General features: G+C 36.4%; 1 protein-coding gene across 1 annotated transcript in view; it reads left to right on the forward strand.

Moving 5' to 3' along the window:
* The window catches only part of GABRA3 (gamma-aminobutyric acid type A receptor subunit alpha3), a 151,687-nt gene that overhangs the window by 87,471 nt on the left and 42,436 nt on the right, over window positions 1-21,780 (forward strand). Inside the window, exon 5 of the mRNA XM_019939255.3 lies at window positions 6,380-6,462. Coding sequence (XP_019794814.2) covers window positions 6,380-6,462 — 83 coding nt within the window. The remainder of the gene's footprint in view (window positions 1-6,379; window positions 6,463-21,780) is intronic.

Consider the following 21,780-nt stretch of genomic DNA (forward strand, 5'->3'; position numbering starts at 1 on the left):
TATTTGCAAAGCAGAAATAGAGACACAGACGTAGAGAGCAAATGTACGGACACCACAGTGGGGAGATGGGGTGGGATGAATTGGGAGATTGGGATTGACATATATACACTACCATGTGTAAAATAGATAACTAATGAGAACCTACTGTATAGCACAGGAAACTACTCAGTGCTCTGTGGTGACCTAAAAGGGAAGGAAATCCAAAAGAAGAGTGGATATATGTATACGTATAGTGGATTCACTTTACTGTACAGCAGAAACTAACACAACATAGTAAAGCAACTATGCCCCAATAAAAATTAATAAAAAAAGAAGATGTGATACATATATACAATGGAATACTCAGCCATTAAAAAGAACAAAGCAATGCCATTTGCAGAAAACTGGGATTCTTATGACTAATATACTGCTTGGTTTGGGTGTTTAGTGGTGATATATTTCAAGTGACTCATCCTCTACTAATAATGGCTATTAAAGATTTTACTATCTTTTCTATTTCAACATTAATGTCAGATCCTGCCCTTTACTCCATGATAATAGAAATAGCCTGCCTGACACCTCAACCACTCCTGAAGAGTGTCTTTGTTTACTTGAGGTATAATTGATGTACAGTATTATATAGGTTTCAGGTGTACAAGTGATTCACAATTTTTAAAGGTTATACTCCACTTAAAGTTATTATAAAATATTGGCTATATTCGCTGTGTTCTACAATATATTCTTGTAGCTTATTTATTTTAACATAGTGCATTGTACCTCTTAATCTGCAACCCCTATCTTTTCCCTTCCCCTTTCCCTTCTCTCTCCGCACTGGTAACCACTAGTTTCCTCTTTGAACTCATCTTCTATTAATCTTCCCCCTTGGTCTCTCCACTACAGCCACAGTGGCATAGTTGCTATTTTTGGAACACATTGGTGACATTTCTACCTCAGGGCCTTTGCATTTTCTGCTCCCTCTACTTTGAATGTTCTTTTTCCAGGTGTCCATAAGGTTCACTCTCATTACCTTCAGGTTTGTTGCTTAAATGTCACCTACTCTGTGAGGTATTCCCTGAACACGCTATTGAAAATTGCAATGCCTCGTCAATAGTTTCTACTCACATCTTATTTATTTTTCCTGAGACATATTGCCTTTTAACACATTATATAGTTTACTTATTTTACTTGTTTCTTTTTGTTTCTTCCCTCTACTCAAATGTAAGCTTCAAGATGGTAACAACCTTGGTATGTTTGCTGATGTACTTATATTGCTTAGAATAATACCTGGCATATAGTACACGATCAAAAATTATTTGTTGGGCTTCCCTGGTGGCGCAGTGGTTGAGAGTCTGCCTGCCCATGCAGGGGACACGGGTTCGTGACCCGGTCCGGGAAGAGCCCACATGCCGCGGAGCAGCTAGGCCCGTGAGCCATGGCCGCTGAGCCTGCACGTCCGGAGCCTGTGCTCCACAACGGGAGAGGCCACAACAGTGAGAGGCCCACGTTCCGCAAAAAAAAAAAAAAAAAAAAAAAAAAAAATTATTTGTTGAGTGAAACAATTAGAAAACTTTTAGTCAGCTCTATCCCAGACTTGTTGGGTTATTTGAGAAATGTTCTTCCCTTCTGCTTTATCATATGTCAAATATATGATGGGATAAAACTGGATGCTTTCTATAAGGGTCTTTCAGTTCTGAAATTCTAGGAAAGAGGCTAGATGACCACTAAGTATAGGTTGAGATATTATGCTATTAAGGAATCATATTAAGATGCTATTTGCCTGTTGGTGCTTTGCGATGACCTAGAGGGGTGGGATAGGGAGGATGGGAGGGAGACTCAAGAGGGAGGGGATATGGGGACATGTGTATGCATATGGCTGATCACTTTATTGTGCAACAGAAACTGACATGGTATTGTGAAGCAATTATACTCCAATAAAGTTCTATTAAAAAATCAAAAAAAGAAAAGAAAGAAAGATGCTATTTGCCTGGAACCCTCGGAATACCTGAACCCTATATTGCCCGATCTATACCTCGCGTCTGCAAGGTCCCCACAGAAATACATGCTTTTAGGAAAGAAAAATCATTCGTTAGTTAATTGATTCAATAGATATGTATTGAACACCTACAATGTGCTAGCTACTGTGCTATGCTCCTGGCACACATCAAAGAAGATCCAAGACAAAAATCCATAGCTCTACAGTAAGGAGAAAAAATGATGATAAATAGAAAAAATTAATTACATGGCATGTTATAAGTTAGGTACTATGGGAAAAGAAAGCGCATGGTAAAGTTTACTAACCATAGTATGGATAGTAAACTGAATGGAGGTTGGGGTAGGCCTCATTTACAAGATAATAAGAAAAAAAACAAGATAGTTAAGCAAAGACTTGAAAGAGACATGAAAGCATACCAAATGCAAGGACTATGATGTAAGAGAGACTGGCATGTTGAAAGAGCAGCAAGGAAGCCAGAGTGGCTGGAACAGAGTGAGCAAGGGAGGGCATAGTAGAAGATAAGCCAGAGAGGAACAGAAGATAAGATCATGTAAGACCCTGTAAGCCATAGCAAGAACTTTGGCTTTTACTCTGTATAAGATGAGGAAATACTAGACGGCTATCCTGTAGAGAATATATAGGGTTGGCCAAAAAGTTTGTTCAGGTTTTTTGTAAGATGTTATGGAAAAACACGAGCGAACTTTTTGGCCAACCCAATACTATAAGGAGAAAGGGTAAAAGTAGAGATACAAGTTAGGGTGCTATGGAAGCAATAAAACTTTAACTTATTACTGTGGTGGAATAAAAACCAGCTGTTGAGAAGCAAAGGATGGGATGACAAGGGAGCCAGGGTGCTACAAAACATAGTGAACAGTGAAATGAGGGCAGTACCTGAGGAGGGTGTGGGTATGTGTGTGCATGTATGAAGGGCTAAAAAGTACCTCCTTCCCATCTGTATTCCCATCTGTGTCTTTCATCCCCAAAGAATTACCTTATTACCTTACCTATATTACCTTTTACTGCTGGTCTTTGCATAGGAATCAAAACAGGTTAAAACCTGGCTGGGACTGAGGTCCTATGATCTGATTATCACATTTTGAGGGGTCTTGGACCTTCTTTGAAAAGCTAACTGAAGACTACTTGCTGTACAGTAGATCTCTAAGACTCCTTCATCTTGTATAACTGAAATTTATTACCCTTTCACTAATACCTCCACTTTCACTCCAGTTCCTGGCAACCACCATTCTATTCTCTGCTTTATGAGTTTGACTATTTTAGATTCCACATATAAGTGAAATCCTACAGTATTTGTCTTTGTCTGGCTTATTTCACTTAGCATAATGTCCTCCAAGTTCATCAGTGTGGTTGCAAATGGTAAGATTTCCTTCTTTTTTAAGACTGGATAATATTATATTGTATGTATATACATGTTCTTATCCATTCATCTGTTGATGGACACTTAGTTTGCTTACATGTCTTTGCTATTGTGAATAATTTTGCAATAAACATGGGAGAGCAGACATCTCTTTGAGATCCTGATTTCAATTCCTTTGGATATATATACCCAGAAGTAGGATTGCTGGATCCTATGGTAGTTCTATTTTTAATTTTTGAGGAGCCTCCATGCTATTTTCCATAGGAGCTGCACCAATTTATATTCTCACCAAGAGTGCACTAGGGTTCCCTTTTCTCCATATCCTCACCAACACTTGTTATCTCTTATCTTTCTTGATAATAGCCATTCTAACAGATGTGAGGTGATACCTCATTATGGTTTTGATCTGCATTTCCCTGATGAGTAGTGATGTTAAGCACCTTTTCATACCTGTGGCCATTTGTATATCTTCTTTGGAGTAATGTCTATTCCAGCCAATTAAAAATACTGTGTTGAATACTTAAAACTTACTAAGTGGGCAGATTTTATGTTAAGTGTTTTTGTCACAAAAATCATAATAATTTAATAACAATAAAATAAAAGAGGGTGGAAGGAAAGTTTTGAAGGGGATGGATCTGTTTATGGCATAGATTGTGGTGATGAGTCTATTAGCCTGAGTGTAGTCAGGATGCTTTCTGCTGCAGAAAAAGCTTGAAGGGTCTTGAAAGTTGTAACAAGGAGGAGGGAAGGCAAGAAGAGAAGACAGTATGATGCAGTTGTTCAGAGAGCATTAGGATGCATTTAAGAACCAAGGAAAAGAGCATAGCATAATTTGGCTTGTGAAGTACCCCACCCCAACCAACATCTGCCTTCTCATCACTGCTCTATGCTTAGGTGGATGGGAAGGAAGATAGGAAAGTTATTATGAATCAGTTCTGCTCCTAAGCAGAAATCGATACCTTTTGCACCTTGCTTTATCTATTTGTTGTGGTTTTATTTGCCATGTCCCTAGGACAGCTGGGTAGACATAAAGTAATTTCCCCTTGGCATTACTCATAAGACGCAGTATCTTGGAAATACTAATATAAGTGGAGAGAAGGAACACAATTTTCTTTATTAAACCCTCATGAAATCTTTTAATTCTCAAACAGGAGCAAGCTTCTCAGTGAAAGACATTTCTCTTATATCAGATTCTTTGAGTCATGAAACCCCCTATTTATGCCTTAAGAATAAAGGGTAGATTGGTAGGGTATTGCAGGCTGACTTGGGAATAGAGCTTTTGTCCAAGACACATGGGAATTTTTATAAATATCTAAGGGATTAGTTAGAGCTGCAAGGACACTTGCCATCTACTTCCCACCTGTTACTATTTAGATAAGGAAATGGAAAATAAGATATGGGTAAATATTTGCTGAAGGGCACACACTTGGCTTCTGCCTTCCAGCCTAGGGTTCTTGCTAATAAACACTTGAGCATGTTTGCTTTAGTCAGCCTGCTTTGAGCAATATCTACTACTGCTACTCTGATCACTTATGAGGTGTCACACATTTATCATGCTTAAGAATTAGCCAGGGGCTTCCCTGGTGGCGCAGTGGTTGAGAGTCTGCCTGCCGATGCAGGGGACACGGGTTCGTGCCCCGGTCCGGGAAGATCCCACACGCCGCAGAGCGGCTGGGCCCGCGAGCCATGGCCGCTGAGCCTGCGCGTCCGGAGCCTGTGGTCCGCAACGGGAGAGGCCACAACAGTGAGAGGCCCGCGTACCGCCAAAAAAAAAAAAAAAAAAAAAAAAAAAGAATTAACCAGGATTGGAGATTCTTGCCAGTTGGCCACCTAAAGCTCCAAGAGAATAGCAGAGATTGAATCCAATAAAACCAGGAGGTATACAGGTTAGCTAGAAATAGCTCATCAGAGTTAGGTGTCAAATAATTCTGAATTTTTGCTGTGTGAGTCCCATTTACACATAGCAGGCTACTTTCTAGGCCAAAGAAAGTTGAGGCTCAAAAATATCTGCAGGAAAACAGAGGGGAAACTTTGGAATCGATTATTTAGACAGACTGATGCAGAAGAATGAGTATGTGGGCATGGCAAGTCGTACCCTATCCAGATTTCCACTGAGGGATCCATGAACAGTCTCTCCAATATGTTGTCCCTATTAAGAGAACATGAGCTCTTCAGACTTGACCTCTGAGGTTTTTGATGTCCTCCATAAACTTTGTATTTTTTTTCTGGCCAGCTACTGTGTGTGTGTGTGTACATGTACAAGTGTGTGTATGTATTCTCGAAGAACCATCTTCTTAAACAAAGCTATAGCAGTTGCTGTAAGCAGCAGAGCCATCTTTTGTGCTTGTTTATTATCAGGTTAAAGATATTCTTTCTAGTGACTTCCCTGGTGGTGCAGTGGTTAAGACTCCACGCTCCCGTTGCAGGGGGCCCGGGTTCAATCCCTGGTCAGGGAACTAGATCCCACATGCATACTGCAACTAAGAGTTCACATGCCACAACTAAGGAACCCACGAACTGCAACTAAGGATCCTGCCTACTGCAACTAAGATCCGGCGCAATCAAATAAATAAATATAAAAAGAAAGATATTCTTTCTATACATCTCTCCTCTCCAGTGCAATCTCTAAATTATTTAACTCACATGATAGCCTGATGAGGAGAATTATTTTGGAAATAATTAAACTGCTATCAGGAGTGAATGAGTCAGTACCTGGTGTTTCCAGACTTCTCTGGTGGTGAAGTAGCTAAGGGAGCTCAGTTAGGATAGACAAATGATATTTGTTTTCCTAAAGGTGGTAAGGTGGGATTTATATCTGATCTAAAAATCTAATATTGAATGCTACCTTGAGAGGCTATCTAGTTCATTTAATCCATCCCTTGTGTTCATAAAGTCTTGGATCTCAGTGAACCTAAACAAATAAAATCCCATTATTCTTAGCAGCACTCCATTGCTGGTGAACGAGAACTCAGCTCCATGTTTAATATCATTCATTTTAGCTTTATTTCATGTTCTGTTGTTCTTCCTTTTAGGTTAACAATTCATGCCGAGTGTCCCATGCATTTGGAAGATTTTCCTATGGATGTGCATGCCTGCCCACTGAAGTTTGGCAGCTGTATGTATTTTCTCACTTTCTGTTTGCCTGATCTTTTTCCAAAAGAAACAGAATATTTCCTATTCTGTCCCTTAGTAGTTTCAAAAGCTGAGACCTTTAATTCAGGCTGGTATGTGAGTGAGGAAGGGGAGTGGGGTGGAGTAGTACTAACTGATCTGGAGGAGATTTAACCTTTAATAGTTTTCCTTCTAGACAGGAAACCTTATTTCACCATTTTAGACTAATTTGCCTTTCATTATATTGAAACATTAACATCTGTTTCCTAAATTATCCAGAAGACAAACTAAGATAGAACTAATATAAAGTACGGTAGTAGCTTCCTAAAGGCAAGATCCCTCAAACAGAATGTGTTTGTATTTTTGAAATGCTTATTCTACCTGCATCCTCATATACTGTAGTTCTATCTAATTCCCTACAGTAAATGGTAGACGGGAAGAGACTCTAGAAATTTCCTCATTTTTAGAGAGTACTGCCTTTGCCAGTAGCTGTAAATCTGGCAGAGAAATGAATAGATACATAGCCTATTTTCAAATGAATTAGAAAAATCAAAATTGAATAGAATTAGAGTGAGTTTCTGACTAAGAATTTCAGAGTAAGTTTCATTTGGGAGTCATCAGAGCAATATATCAAGGTCTGTGTTGATCATCTCTAAATTAGATTTATCTCTGTATTTTGAAGTAGAAAGTGCGTTTGAAAAGACCCAAGTAATTGTGTGTGACATATTTTTTTCAATCATTGTCAAATATTTACAGATTGTCTCCCATGGGCCAGGCTCTGTTCTAGGAGCTTGGAATGTATCCATGAATAAAACAAAGACGTGCCCGTATGGAGCTTACACTGTAGAGGACAGAGTGATGGCAAAAGAGAAAACAAACACTATATGAAAAAGTAAAGTATGTTGTAAAATGAGAAGCACCATGAGAAGACATAAAAGTACTACAGAATAAGGTGGGGTCAGTCATGTCTAGGTGGAAGATGAGCATTGCCATTGAAATTTAAAATAGAGTAATCAGCATAGGCCTCTTTGAAAAAGTGATATTTGGGCAGAAATTTTGATGAGGTAAAAGGTTTAACAAGGCAGATATTTGAGTAAATAATACTCTAGTTAGAGGGAACAGCCAGGGAGTCAGATAAGTATATCAGATATGAGATCAAAGAGGGGATCAGGTCATCTAAGTCTTGAAGAACATTAAAAGGCTTTGAATTTTATTCTGAGGGAAAATGGGGAGTGATTGGAATATTTTGAAGAAAATAATTATGTTATCTGATTTATGGTTTTTAAAGAATCATTATGGATACTCTGTTAAAAATATAAGTATAAGAAAGGTAGAAGCAGGAAGTCCAGTTAAGAGGTTATTGCAGTATTTCAGATGAGAGATGATAATGGCTCAGGTAAGAGTGCTAGTGGCATAAGTGGTAAGAAGTAATTTGATTCTGGATATATTATGAAGGACAATCCCAGAGGATCCTCCAATGAATTAGTTGTGGAATATTAGAAAAAGAGAGAACTCAAGGGTGACTTGTACATTTCTGTCCTAATGGATTTACTATCAAGTTAGATGAGTATTACTTCCACTCTGGGTAGGATAGAGTTGTTTGTGGATAAACAATGCTCCCCTCATGAACAATTAGGAGACCCAGAACTGTTAAGCAATAAGGATTGAAGAGACTAAAATTCTGGAGAAAGGGTAGAACCTCTCACAGATGAATCTGTGACCTGTACCTTCTTCATTCTTGGTGGTACTTGCCAATTCTGGCCATGGATTGCAACTTGGAATTCAAGTTTGGCCCTGGGCATAGGGCTGCTGCTGGATGATATATTAAAAAAAAAGTAGGGCTTCCCTGGTGGCGCAGTGGTTGAGAGTCCGCCTGCTGATGCAGGGGACATGGGTTCGTGCCCCGGTCTGGGAAGATCCCACATATCGCGGAGCGGCTGGACCCGTGAGCCATGGCCGCTGAGCCTGCGCGTCTGGAGCCTGTGCTCCGCAAGGGGAGAGGCCACAACCGTGAGAGGCCCATGTACCGCAAAAAAAAAAAAAAAAAAAGTAATAATTCTGATGGTCACACAACACTAAAGTGATAAAAGTAGAGATCTAAGAGATCTCAGCCTCTTGACTGATACCCCTCTCAATACAGTTGCTGAATTTTGAATTTGCACAAAGTATAATAACTAACATGAAAACCTTTGGAAAGTAGAGCTGGCTTTCCTACAGTATCCCAATGCTATAAAAAAGATGACATGCTAGGCTATCCATTTAAAATCCTGGAGAAGCTATGTCCTAAATATAAGGGAATATCAGAGACAGACTAAGTTTAACCAAAACCATGACACAGCTCAGTGCCTTATGGGATTAAGGTGATAATTATCCCACACTATCTGCCTAACAAAGGAAAGAATGAAGTCTCTCTCGTGGAAGTCAACATCATCTGAAAACTCTATATTTTTATTACACAACGTCTGGAATCCAATAAAAAATCATTAGGCATACCAATAGGCAGAATAATGTGATCTAAAACCAAGATCCAAAACCAAAACCAGAATATGAAAACAGACCTACAAGTGATTCAGATATCAGATTGTAGATAAGGACTTTTAAAAACTATGGTTAGGGCTTCCCTGGTGGCGCAGTGGTTGAGAGTCCGCCTGCCGAGGCAGGGGGCACGGGTTTGTGCCCCGGTCCGGGAAGATCCCACATGCCGCAGAGTGGCTGGGCCCGTGAGCCATGGCTGCTGAGCCTGTGCATCCGGAGCCTGTGCTCTGCAACGGGAGAGGCCACAACAGTGAGAGGCCCGTGTACCGTAAAAAAAAAAAAAAAAAAAACTATGGTTAATATGTTCAAGAAAAAAGGGAAAAGATGAATAAAATAGATAAAAGATAGGGAATTTCAACAGAAAATTGGGATCTATAAAGGAGAATAAATTAGAAATTAGTTATGGAAAAGTACAATATCAAAAATTCAGAATTCAAAGGGTGGATTTAATAAGTAGAAGACAGGATTAGAGATCTTAGAAATAGTTAAATAGAAAATGGCAAAACTGAAGTACAGAGAGACAAAAACACAGAAAAGAGTAAATGAATATGTGGGACACAGTAAAATATATTGTCATGTGTAATTTTGTAGAAGAAAAACAGGAAGAGAAATGAGCAAAAGCAATCATTAAGTGGCTAAAGGTCAGTCATTCTTAAAACTGATGAAAGTTATCAATCCAAAGATTCAAGAAATTGGTAAACACCAAGCAGGATAAATACAAAGAAAACAACACTGATTCTCAAGTTTAAATAGAAATATAAGAGTGCCAAAAATAGCTAAGACAATCTTGAAAAAGACAAAGCTGGAGAGTTTACAATCAGAGTTTACAATCAAATCAAATCCAATACCAGATAAGAAGACTTATTTTAAAGTGTTAAAGCTTTGGTATACTTTAAAGCAATATGTATTATTGTTGCAAAGATAGAAAAATAGACTAATGGGGCATAGCAGAAAGTACACACACACACACACACACACACACACACACACACAGAGGTGGGGGGTGCTTTATCTCTCTCATACACAAAAATAAATTCCAGATGGGTTACAAATCTAAATGTGAAAAGGTGAAAGGTAAAACAATAAAGCTTTTAGAAGAAAACATAAGAGAATATCTTTATGATATTAGAAGAGATATAAATTACTTAAACAGGACATAGAATAGCACTAACCACAAAGGTAAAAGAGGATGACTTGGAATATGTTAAAAATTAAGAGATTCTCTTTATCAAAAGATAATGGTGAAAAGGCAAGCCATAGAGTGGGAAAAATATTTGCATTGCATGTACATGACAAATTACTCAAATCCATAATTATTGATATCCCCTACAAGTCTATAAGTAGTAGTCAGAAACCTCAATAGAAAAAAAAAAGGCCAAAGTGTTGAACAGTCACCTTATAAAACAGGGTTTTCCAATCACCCACATAAAGTGATCAATTACATTAGTCAGCAGGGAAATGCAAATTGCAGTCCAGAGAATATTACTCCACACCCACTAGGATAACTAAAGTGAATTGCTGATAGGAATGTAAATTTGTACAAAGGTTTTGGGATGTTGTTTGGTGGTATCTACTAGTGCTGGACATACATGTATCATATAGCCTAGCATCTCTAGTCCTGAGTAATTTCCAAACATAAATCAGTACTTATGTCTACCAAAGGCATATCATGAATGTTCATAGCAGAGCTAATTTTAGTAGACTTGATACTACCCTAATGTCCATCAAAATGGATTAAAAATCTGTGACAAAGAAATTAATACAACATTGTAAATCAACTATATGTCAATAAAAATATCTGTGACATATTCATAAAATGGAATACTATATAAGAATGACAAGTATATTATACTCAACAACTCAATCTGAATGAGGTCACAGGTTTAATGCTGAGTGAAAGCCAGACACATCTATGTATATAGTGCATGATTCCATTTATGTCATATATAAAAATAGGCAAAACTAATCTGTGGTGTTAGAAGTCTTTAATATTTCATCTGTCATTGCTGTTGGTAGTATTTCCAAATTTCTATCATATTAAACTATGGAAATCAGGAATAAGAGTTGGAATTCCCAAGAATTTCATAAATTAAATGTTATTCATAAAACACTTCAGACTTTCATGCTCTTTGCTTATTATTATGGATATACAACTTTTTAAAATAAGAAATAACAGGTTTAGAAGTATTAGCAAATGCCAGTAACATTACTGTAGAAGATACTCAAACACTGGAAAACACCAGCAAACCTTATTGGGTAGTATTTGAATTAAAACATTTGGATCTCTTAGCAAGGTAACAGAACTATACAAAATCAAATGTCAAAATTGCCAGTTTAAGGGTTTATTTTGCTTCTCAAACTTGCTATATCTTGAAAAGACACTCACAGGGTTTGTATATTGTATACTATGCATATAGACTTAATATCTAATTTGCAAGAATGACTTGCTATTAGCAGCATACAGGGCTACAAAGATACACTTATAATAAGCAAAATCAACTGATCCGATCAACATGTACTCCTGTGTTGATATTTAGAATTTCAATACTTTTGACTCAGTGTGCCAGCATTTCCTGTTCTTGCTTTTCACTTGACATTAGTAGATTTCTTTAAGCCAGTCATGCTTCTGTGTCTATTGTTAAGCTTTAATTCTTATAGTAGAATTATAATACTTTTTCCATTTTGCTGATTTCTCAACTATTTTTCTCAGTATTTGAAATTCAGAAAAAATATATAAATTTCCCAACAAATGCCAGGAAGGAATTTACACATAGAAACAATAGTCAGGATAATGGTTACACCTGATGGGGGTCATGCTTGATAAGGGACACAACTAGTGCTTCTGGGTGCTGATTATATGGAATGTAAGTCTGGTGTTCAGAAAAGATATCTGGACTGGAGATTTAATTCAGGTTTCATACATATAGATGATATTTAAAGCCATAAGGCTGGAGAAGTCATCTACAACATTTAGAGGCTAAAGAGAAGAGAATAACTCAGTAAATGTGAAGGATAGGATAGCTGAAGCATGAGGAAACTTCAGGGAACATATTGTCCAGGAAACCAAATAAAGTACATTAAGAAGGAGAGAGTGGTTTAAATTCTTAAGTGGGCAGTTAAAGTTAACCTTAAAATCTCTAATAAGGAAGCAATTCTGGAGTGGTGAAGTGAGAACTTCTGAAAATCCACTCTTCCATAAAAGCAACAAGAACATTTTCAAAAATTGGCAAAATAAACTTCCTCTCCAAACTCTAACCAAAGGCTCACAACAATCTGAGGAGTGTTAGTCAAGAAAAATGGCTGATTCTCAGTAAGGCCAGAGAACTCTGTTCCCATCCTCTTTACCCCTACTCTGTAGAAGCCTGGAAGATTTTATAATGACAAAATGGTCAATCCATCAGGAAGATATAACAATTATAAAGATATATGCACCTAATCATAGAACCCCGAAATACATGGAGTAAAACTGACAAGAATTGAAAGGAGAAATAGACAATTCAACAATAAAAACTGAATATTTTAATATTCCACTTCCAATAGAACAACTAGACAGAACATCAACATAGAACTAGAAGACTTGAACACACTACAAACCAACTAGATCTAGTAAACATTTATATTGCGCTCTACCAAACAATATCAGAACACATTATTCTCGAGTGCACATGGAACATTTTCTGTTTTAGACTATATGTTAGGCCATAAAACAAGATGCAATCAGTTTAAAAGTATTAGAACCATACAAAGTGTGTTATCTAACCTCAATTGAATGAAATTAGACATCGATAACAGAAGGGAATTTGGGAAATTCACAAATATGTTGAAATTAAATAACACACTCCTAAATAAACAATGGCTCAAAGAAGAAATCACAAGGGAAATTAGAAAATATTTTGAAATTGGTGAAAATTATGCACAATGTAAAAACAGCCTAAAGCAGTGTTCAGAGAGAAATTTATAACTGTAAAGCCTGTATTAAAAAGAAGAACCTGACCTTCCACCTTAAGAAACTAGAAAGAGAAGAGCAAACTAAACCCAAAAGAAGCAGAAGGAAGAAAATAATAAATATTAGAGTGAAATTAAATAAAATAGAAAAACATTAAAGAAAATCAAATAATCTAAAAGTTGGCACTTTGAAAAGATCAGTAAAACTGATGAACCTTTAGCTAGACTGACTAAGGGCTGTGGGGAACACAAAACACACACACACACACACACACAAAAAAAAAACGAGAATAATCATATTACTAAAATTATGAAAGAGGGGACATCACTACTGACCTTACAGAAATAAATAGGATTATATAAATACAGAATTTATATATTTAAATTTATTTAAATATATAAATATTATATATTTAATAAATATATATATTATAATTATATATTATATATAATAAATTATATATATTATAATTTATTTATATACAGATTAAATAAATACAGAAATAAGTAGGATTATACAGGAAAACTATGAGCTGCAAATTATAGGTCAACAAATTATATAGCTTAGATGAAATGGAAAAATTACTAGTAACACACAAACTACTGAAACTGACTGAGGAAAAAAAATAGAAATTTTTATTGGACCTATAACAGGAGACTTAATTAGTAATTTTATAACTTCCCACAAGGAAAAACCCAGGTCCAGGTGGTTTCACCATTGATTTTACCAGACAGTTAACGAAGAATGAATACTAAGTCTTCACAAAGTCTTGTAAAATACAGAAGAGGAGGTGACAGTCAGGTCAGTATCACTATGCTACCAAAACCAAAGATCACAAGAAAAGAAAAGCAAAGACAAATATTCTTTATGAATATAAACACAAAGATCTTCAACAAAATACTAGTAAACCAAATTAAAAAAACTTATAAATGGATTATCCACTATCTTTAAGTGGGATATATCCCAGGAATATAAAGTTGGCTTAACATCCAAAAATCAATCAATGTAATACACCATATCAATAGAATAAAGGACAAAAACCACTTGATCATTTCAATAAATGCATAAACACATATAATTCATGCCAGAAATCCAAATTTGTCCTGATTTGCCAGTAACTAGTGCCTATAACTTACCCTGTAACTTTGGATAATTTAAAATCCTGACTAAGTATTTGAATTAGTTATAAACGTATACAGTGTTTGTTTCCATTTGGTTTTATATGTATGCCAACCTTAGGCTGTAGTTGTTATGTTCATCAGAACTCTTGTACTTTTACTGAATATGCCCAAACCAAACTGATTATTTTTTTTTCTCTAAAACCTTCTTTTGTGTTCCCTGCCTTGGCTTAGATCCTGTATTTAGGTTGTTGTTTATCTCTTCAACCTCATCTCGTATCTCTTTCCCCTTTACATCAGCCTTCTGCCAGTTCCTAGAACACTGCAACACTGCAAGATGTTTCCCACTTAGAAGACTTTGCACTTTCTGTTTTTTTGTGGTTGTTTGTTTGTTTGTGGCCTGAAATATTCTCCAGCAAGCTCTGGCTTTTGCTTATTTTCCATTTTCCTGCTTAAAAGCCACCCCCTCAAAAGGGTTTTCTGTGATCACTGTATCTAATGAAACCCCTCCCCACTTCATAAACTCTGTTTTATTTTTTATAGCACTTATCACTGTATGATATTATCTTTATTTATTTACTTATATATTTTCTGTCTTTTTCCACTAGACTATAAGCTCAATGAAAGGATGGGACCTCAAATGTCTTATGATCTCTGTACATTAACTGTCTAATATAATGTCTTAGTATTTGTTGAATGAGTGACTGACTTAATCAAGCAAGCAAGCTAGCAATCATTCTCTGACAGTATGAGTTCAAAGGGAATGCCTTCTCATTGGTGTTATCATGGCAGGATTGATATTTACTTCCCATATTCCTGGGGCTGGCACATACCAAGGCTCGAGTAACAGAAGGAGGCATTTGGCAAAGCAACTAAAGGCAAAGAGATGCTAGTGCCATCATAACCAATACAATATACGTTGAGGGGGCCATTCTGGGAATGCTGTAGTTCTGATTGTCTGATAGATAGCCTTTCTGCAGTATCCATTTCCCAAGCCACTCTACCCCTGCTCCTCCATGAAAAAAAATGAAACTGAGGAGAAGGGGTAGGACTCTACGTGAGGGAATTTGAGGGCTTACAGGAGCCCAAAGTTCAGGGAGGAAGGAGAGAAGAAAGAGAAGGCCTAAAGGGGAAGAGTTCTGTTCCCCAGTGGGTGAATGAATTCCATCATTAGCCAAGTACTTGCAAAAGTTACAAACTCTGTGTCATCTAGAATCCTTCCATAGACTTCCTCCTTTTCTTTCTTAACCATCATGAAAAGCCACCAGTTATATTCTGCCACTTAGATCTCCTCCCTATTCCACTTAATTCATCCCACTGTCTAATACTCTATATTGTGTCCTAAATGTCATTCACACCAAACATTGTGATGGCCTTTTAACTTCTGTCTTGGCTTTAGCTTCACTCTTTCTAACCAGGCATCCATTTTGCAGGTTGAGCAATCTTTCCAAATTATACATCTGGCCATACCATCTCCCTATTTCAGGCATGTCCACAAGAACTTATAGCCTATGGACTAAAACCCTTATTTCATTTTTAAAAATTTAAGTATAGTTAATTTAAAATATTATATTAGTTTCAGGTATACAACATAGTGATTCAATATTTTAATACATTATACTTCATTTAAAGTTATTATAAATTATTGGCTATATTCCCTGTGCTGTACAGTATATCCCTGTATTTTACTTATTTTATACATAATATAGTTTGTGTCTCTTAATCCCCTACCCCAATCTTGCCCTCCCGCAAGTCCCCTTCCCGCTGGTAAGAACTAGTTTGTTCTCTATATCTGGGAGTCTGTTTCTGTTTTCTTATATTCATTAGTTTGTTGTAATATTTAGATTCTGTATATAAGTGATAACATACAGTATGTGTCTTTCCTTGTCTGACTTATTTCACTGAGCGTAATACCCTTCAAGTCCATCCATGTTGCTGTTGCAAATATCAAAACTTCATTCTTTTTTATGGTTGAGTAACATCCCATTTTACCCCTCCACACACACGCACACAAACACACACAATATATTGTCTTTATCCATTCATCTGTTGATGGACACTTAGCTTGCTTCCATATCTTGGCTATTGCAAATAATGCTGCTTTGAACCTTGGGGTGCAGATAATCTTTGCAAATTAATATTTTCATTTTATGCATATATACACCCAGGAGTAGAATTTCTAGATCATATGGTAGTTCTATTTTTAGTTTTTTGAGGAACCTCCATACTGTTTTCCATAGTGGCTGCACCAACTTACATTCCCACTAACATTGTACTAGTGTACTAGGTTTCCCTTTTCTCCATATCCTTGCCAAGTTTGTTATTTGTGGTCTTTTTGATGACAGCCATTATAATACATGTGAGGTGATATCTCATTGTGGTTTTGATTTGCATTTCCATGATGGTTAGGAATATTGAGCATCTTTTCATGTGACTGTTGACCATCTGTATGTCTTTGGGAAAATGTCTGTTCAGGTCTTCTCCCTCTTTTTTAATCAAGGTTTTTGGGTTGTTTTTGATATTGAGTTATATGAACTGTTTATATATTTTGGATATTAACCCCTTATTGAATGTATCATTTGCAAATATTTTCTCCCATTCAGTAGGTTGTCTTTTTGTTTTGCTGATGGTTTCCTTTGCTGCACAAACACTTTTAAGTTTAGTTAGGTCCCATTTGTTTACTTATCCTTTTGTTTCCTTTGCTTAAAGGGACAATCCAAAAATATACTGCTAACACTTATGTCAAAGAGTGCTCTGCCTATGTTTTCTTCTAGGAATTTTATGGTTTCCAGTCTTACATTTAGGTCTTTAATCCATTTTGAGTTTATTTTTGTATATCGTATGAGGGAGTGTTTGAATTTCATTCTTTGACATGTAGGTAGCTGTTTTCCCAGCAACATTTATTGAAGAGGCTGTCTTTTCTCCATTGTATATTCTTGCCTCCTTTGTCATAGTTTAATTGGCCATAAGTATGTGGGTTTATTTCTGGGCTTTCTATCCTGTTCTATTGATCTATATTTCTGTTTTTGTGCTAGTACCATACTGTTTTGATTACTGTAGCTTTGTAATACAGTCTGAAGTCAGGGATCATGACTTCCAGCTTTGTTGTTTTTCCTCAAGATTGCTTTGGCTCTTTGGGGTCTTCTGCACTCCCATACAAATTTTAGGATTATTTGTGCTAGTTCTGTGAAAAATGTCATGGATATTTTGATAGGGATTGTATTAAATCTGTGTATTGCTTTGAGTAGTATGGACATTTTAACAATATTAAACAATTTAACTATTTTAATTCTTCCAATCTGTAAACATGGGATATCTTTCCATTTGTTTGTATCATCTTCCATTTCCTTCATCAATGACTTACAGTTTTCAGAATATAGGTCCTTCGCTTCCTTGGTTAAATTTATCCCTTCTTATTTTATTCTTTCTAATACAATTGTAAATGGGATCGTTTTCTTGTTTCCTTTTTCTGATAGTTTATTATTAGTGTATAGAACAGCAACAGATTTCTGTATATTAATCTTGAATCCTACAACTTTACTGAATTAATTTATTAATTCTAATAGTTTTTTGGTGGAGACTTTAGCATTTTCTATGTATAGTGTCATGTCATCTGCAAAGAGTGACTGTTTTACCTCTTTCCTTCTAATATGGATGCCTTTTTTTTTCTTGTTTTATTGCTGTGGCTAGGACTTCCAATACTATGTTAAACAGAAATGGCAAGAGTGGGCATTCTTGTCTTGTTCCTGATTTTAGAGGAAAAGCTTTCAGCTTTTCACCATTGAAAACACAATGTTAGCTGTGGGTTTGTCATAGTTGGCCTTTATTATTTTGAGATATGTTCCCTCTATGCCCACTTTCTGGAGAGTTTTTATTATAAATGGATGTTGAATTTTGTAGAATGCTTTTTCTGCATCTATTGAGATGATCATGTGGTTTTTGTCTTTCCTTTTGTTAATGTGGTATACCATGCTGATTGATTTGTGGATATTGAACCACTATTGGATCCTAGAATAATTTCCACTTGATCATGGTATATAATTCTTTTTATATATTGTTGGATTTGGTTTGCTAGTATTTTCTTGAGGATTTGTGCATCTATATTCATCAGAGATATTGGCCTGTAATTTTCTTTTCTTGTATGTCTTTGGTTGGGTATCATGGTAATAATGGCCTCATAGAATGAATTTGGGGATGTTCCCTCCTCTTCAATGTTCTGGAATAGTTTGAGAAGGATAGGTATTAATTCTTCTTTGTATACTTAGTAGAATTCCTCTGTGAAGCTGTCTAGTCCTGGACTTTTGTTTTTTGGGAGTTTTTTGATTACTAATTCAATTTCACTACTAGTGATCAGTCTGTTCAGATCGTCTAGTTCTTTCTGACTCCACTGTGGAAGAGTGTATGTTTCTAGGAATTTATCCATTCCTTCTAGGTTGTCCAATTTGTTGGCATATATTCATAGTATTCTCTTATGATTTTTTGTATCTCTGTAATATTCATTGTAATTTCTCCTCTTTCATTTCTTATTTTGTTTATTTGCATCCTCTCTCTTGTTTTTCTTAATAAGCATAGCTTAAAGTCTTGTCAATTTTATTTATCTTTTCAAAAACCCAGCTCTTGGTTTCATTGATCTTTTCTATTGTTGTGGGTGGTTTTTCTTTTTGATCTCCACTTCATTTTTTTCCCCCCGATCTTTATAATTTCCTTCCTTCTGCTGACTCTGGACTTTCTTTGTTCTTCTTTTTCTAATTCCTTTAGATGGTAGGTTAGGTTGTTTATTTGAGATTTTTCTTGTTTCCTGACATAAGCTTGTATTGCCATAAACTTCCCTCTCAGAACTGCATTTGCTGCATCCCATAGCTTTTTGAATGTTGTGCTTTCATTTCATTTGTTTCAAGGTATTTTCTGATTTCCTCTCTGATTTTTTTCGTTAGCCCATTGGTTTTTTAGTAGCATGATGTTTAGCATCTACGTGTTTGTGTTTTCTCCATTTTTCTTCCTATAATTGATTCCTAGTTTCATATTTTGTGGTCAGAAAAGATGCTTGATATAATATCGATCTTCTTAAATTTATTGAGACTTGCTTTGTGGCCAGAATGTGATCTATCCTGGAGAACTTCCATGTGCACAGAAAAGAATGTATATTCGGATGTTTTTGGACAGAATGTCCTTTAAATATCTATTAAGTCCAATGGGTCTAATGTGTCATTTAAGGCCATAAAACCCTTATTTCTTGGTGTGGGCAATTAAGCTATTTTATAATATAACCTCAGCTTCCTTTTAGCCTGTAAGTCCAGGGATACCATTAATTCCCTTAACACTCCATGCTCTCATATGGATTTTTGCCTTTGCTGTGTTGTTCTTTGGCTAGGAAAGTCCTTCTATCACCTACTAAATGTGACCTCATCTTCTGAGTATCACCCGGTTTATGAATCCTTCTCTAACACTACACTCTAAGCAGAATCAATAGAGCCTCCTTCTGGTTTCACTTAACACTTGTTTTTGTTTCATTAGTGTGCATACATCTAATGTTTAGGCTTGTGCTATAACTATTGTGCAATGCCTGTCTCCATCAATAGATTGTGGGCATACTGGTGGTGCTCACTATGCCTTATTAACCTTTTTTACAAATATGGGGTCAGGCTGTGAGCAGACAATCAAGTAGTTTTCAATTTGTTTTTTGAATATATTTCTCCCTCTTCCTTCTCTTCCTTTAGTAGTTTTTGCCTTTACTGATTTGACCTCCAACAAATGAGAAGAAAATCCTTTTTCCTCCTTTTGATTATTATCAAAGAAATGAAACCATTGCTTTTTGCATAAAACAAGTTGCCACTCTGGGCCCAGTGAAGTTTCTAAGGAACTGGTAGCTGCACAATTTATTGTCACATCTGTATTAGAACAGGCTAGGATTCTTAGGGCTAATATTCAGGATTGTATGCTCAAGGTACTCAGTTTAAGTTAAGAGGTTCAGCAAGAAATTCCTTTTCTTTCCTGGGGGTGGATAATATCTTCCATCACCTACCCCTTCACAGAAGGACCTGCTCTAATTTCCATTGTCAAACTCTTGGGTATATTGGGCAGAACACTGCTTTGTCCTTTAACCATAGGGAGTTACAACCACTTGAATGGCAAAGATAAGAAGACATATACAGAAACAAGAAGAACTACAATCCTGTAGCCTGTGGAACAAAAACCATATTCACAGAAAGATAGAGAAGATGAAAAGGCAGAGGGCTACGTAACAGATGAAGGAACAAGATAAAACCCCAGAAAAACAACTAAATGAAGTGGAGATAGGCAACCTTCCAGAAAAAGAATTCAGAATAATGATAGTGAAGATGATCCAGGACCTCAAAAAATGAATGGAGGAAAAGATCGAGAAGATGCAAGAAATGTTTAACAAAACCTAGAAGAATTAAAGAACAAACAAACAGAGATGAACAATACAATAACTGAAATGAAAACTACACTAGAAGGAATCAATAGCAGAATAACTGAGGCAGAAGAACAGATAAGTGACCTGGAAGACAGAATGGTGGAATTCACTGCTGCGGAACAGAATAAAGAAAAAAGAATGAAAACAAATGAAGACAGCCTAAGAGACCTCTGGGACAACATTAAACATAACAATATTCGCATTATAGGGGTACCAGAAGGAGAAGAGAGAGAGAAAGGACCTGAGAAAAAATTTGAAGAGATTATAGTCGAAAATTTCCCTAACATGGGAAAGGAAATAGCCACCCAAGTCCAGGAAATGCAGCGAGTCCCATACAGGATAAACCCAAGGAGAAACACACTGAGACACATAGTAATCAAACTGGCAAAAATAAAAATTATTGAAAGCAGCCAGGGAAAAACGACGAATAACATACAAGGGAATTCCCATAAGGTTAACAGCTGATTTCTCAGCAGAAACTCTATAAGCCAGAAGGGAGTGGCATGATATACTTAAAGTGATGAAAGGGAAGAACCTACAACCAAGATTACTCTAGCCAGCAAGGATCTCATTCAGATTCAATGGAGAAATCAAAAGCTTTACAGACAAGCAGAAGCTAAGAGAATTCAGCACCACCAAACCAGCTCTACCACAAATGCTAAAGGAATGTCTCTAAGTGGGAAACATAAGAGAAGAAAAGGACCTACAAAAACAAACCCCCCAAAATTAAGAAAATGGTCATAGGAATATACATATTGATAATTACCTTAAACGTGAATGGATTAAATGCTCCAACGAAAAGACAGAGGTTTGCCGAATGGAAACAAAACCAAGACCCATAAATATGCTGTCTACAAGAGAGCCACTTCAGACCTAGGGACACATACAGACTGAAAGTGAGGGGATGGAAAAAGATATTCTATGCAAATGGAAATCAAAAGAAAGCTGTAGTAGCAATACTCATATCAGATAAAATAGACTTTAAAATAAAGTATGTTGCAAGAGACAAGGAAGGGCACTACATAATGATCAAGAGATCAATCCAAGAAGAAGATATAACAATTATAAATATATATGCACCCAACATAGGAGCACCTCAATATATAAGGCAACTGCTAACAGCTGTAAAAGAGGAAATCAACAGTAACACAATAATAGTGGGGGACTTTAACACCTGACTTACACCAATGGACAGATCAACCAAAATGAAAATAAATAAGGAAACAGAAGCTTTAAATGACACGATAGACCAGATAGATTTAATTGATATTTATAGGACATTCCATC

The sequence above is a fragment of the Tursiops truncatus genome, chromosome X (genome assembly GCF_011762595.2).
Source record: "Tursiops truncatus isolate mTurTru1 chromosome X, mTurTru1.mat.Y, whole genome shotgun sequence".
NCBI lineage: Eukaryota > Metazoa > Chordata > Mammalia > Artiodactyla > Delphinidae > Tursiops > Tursiops truncatus.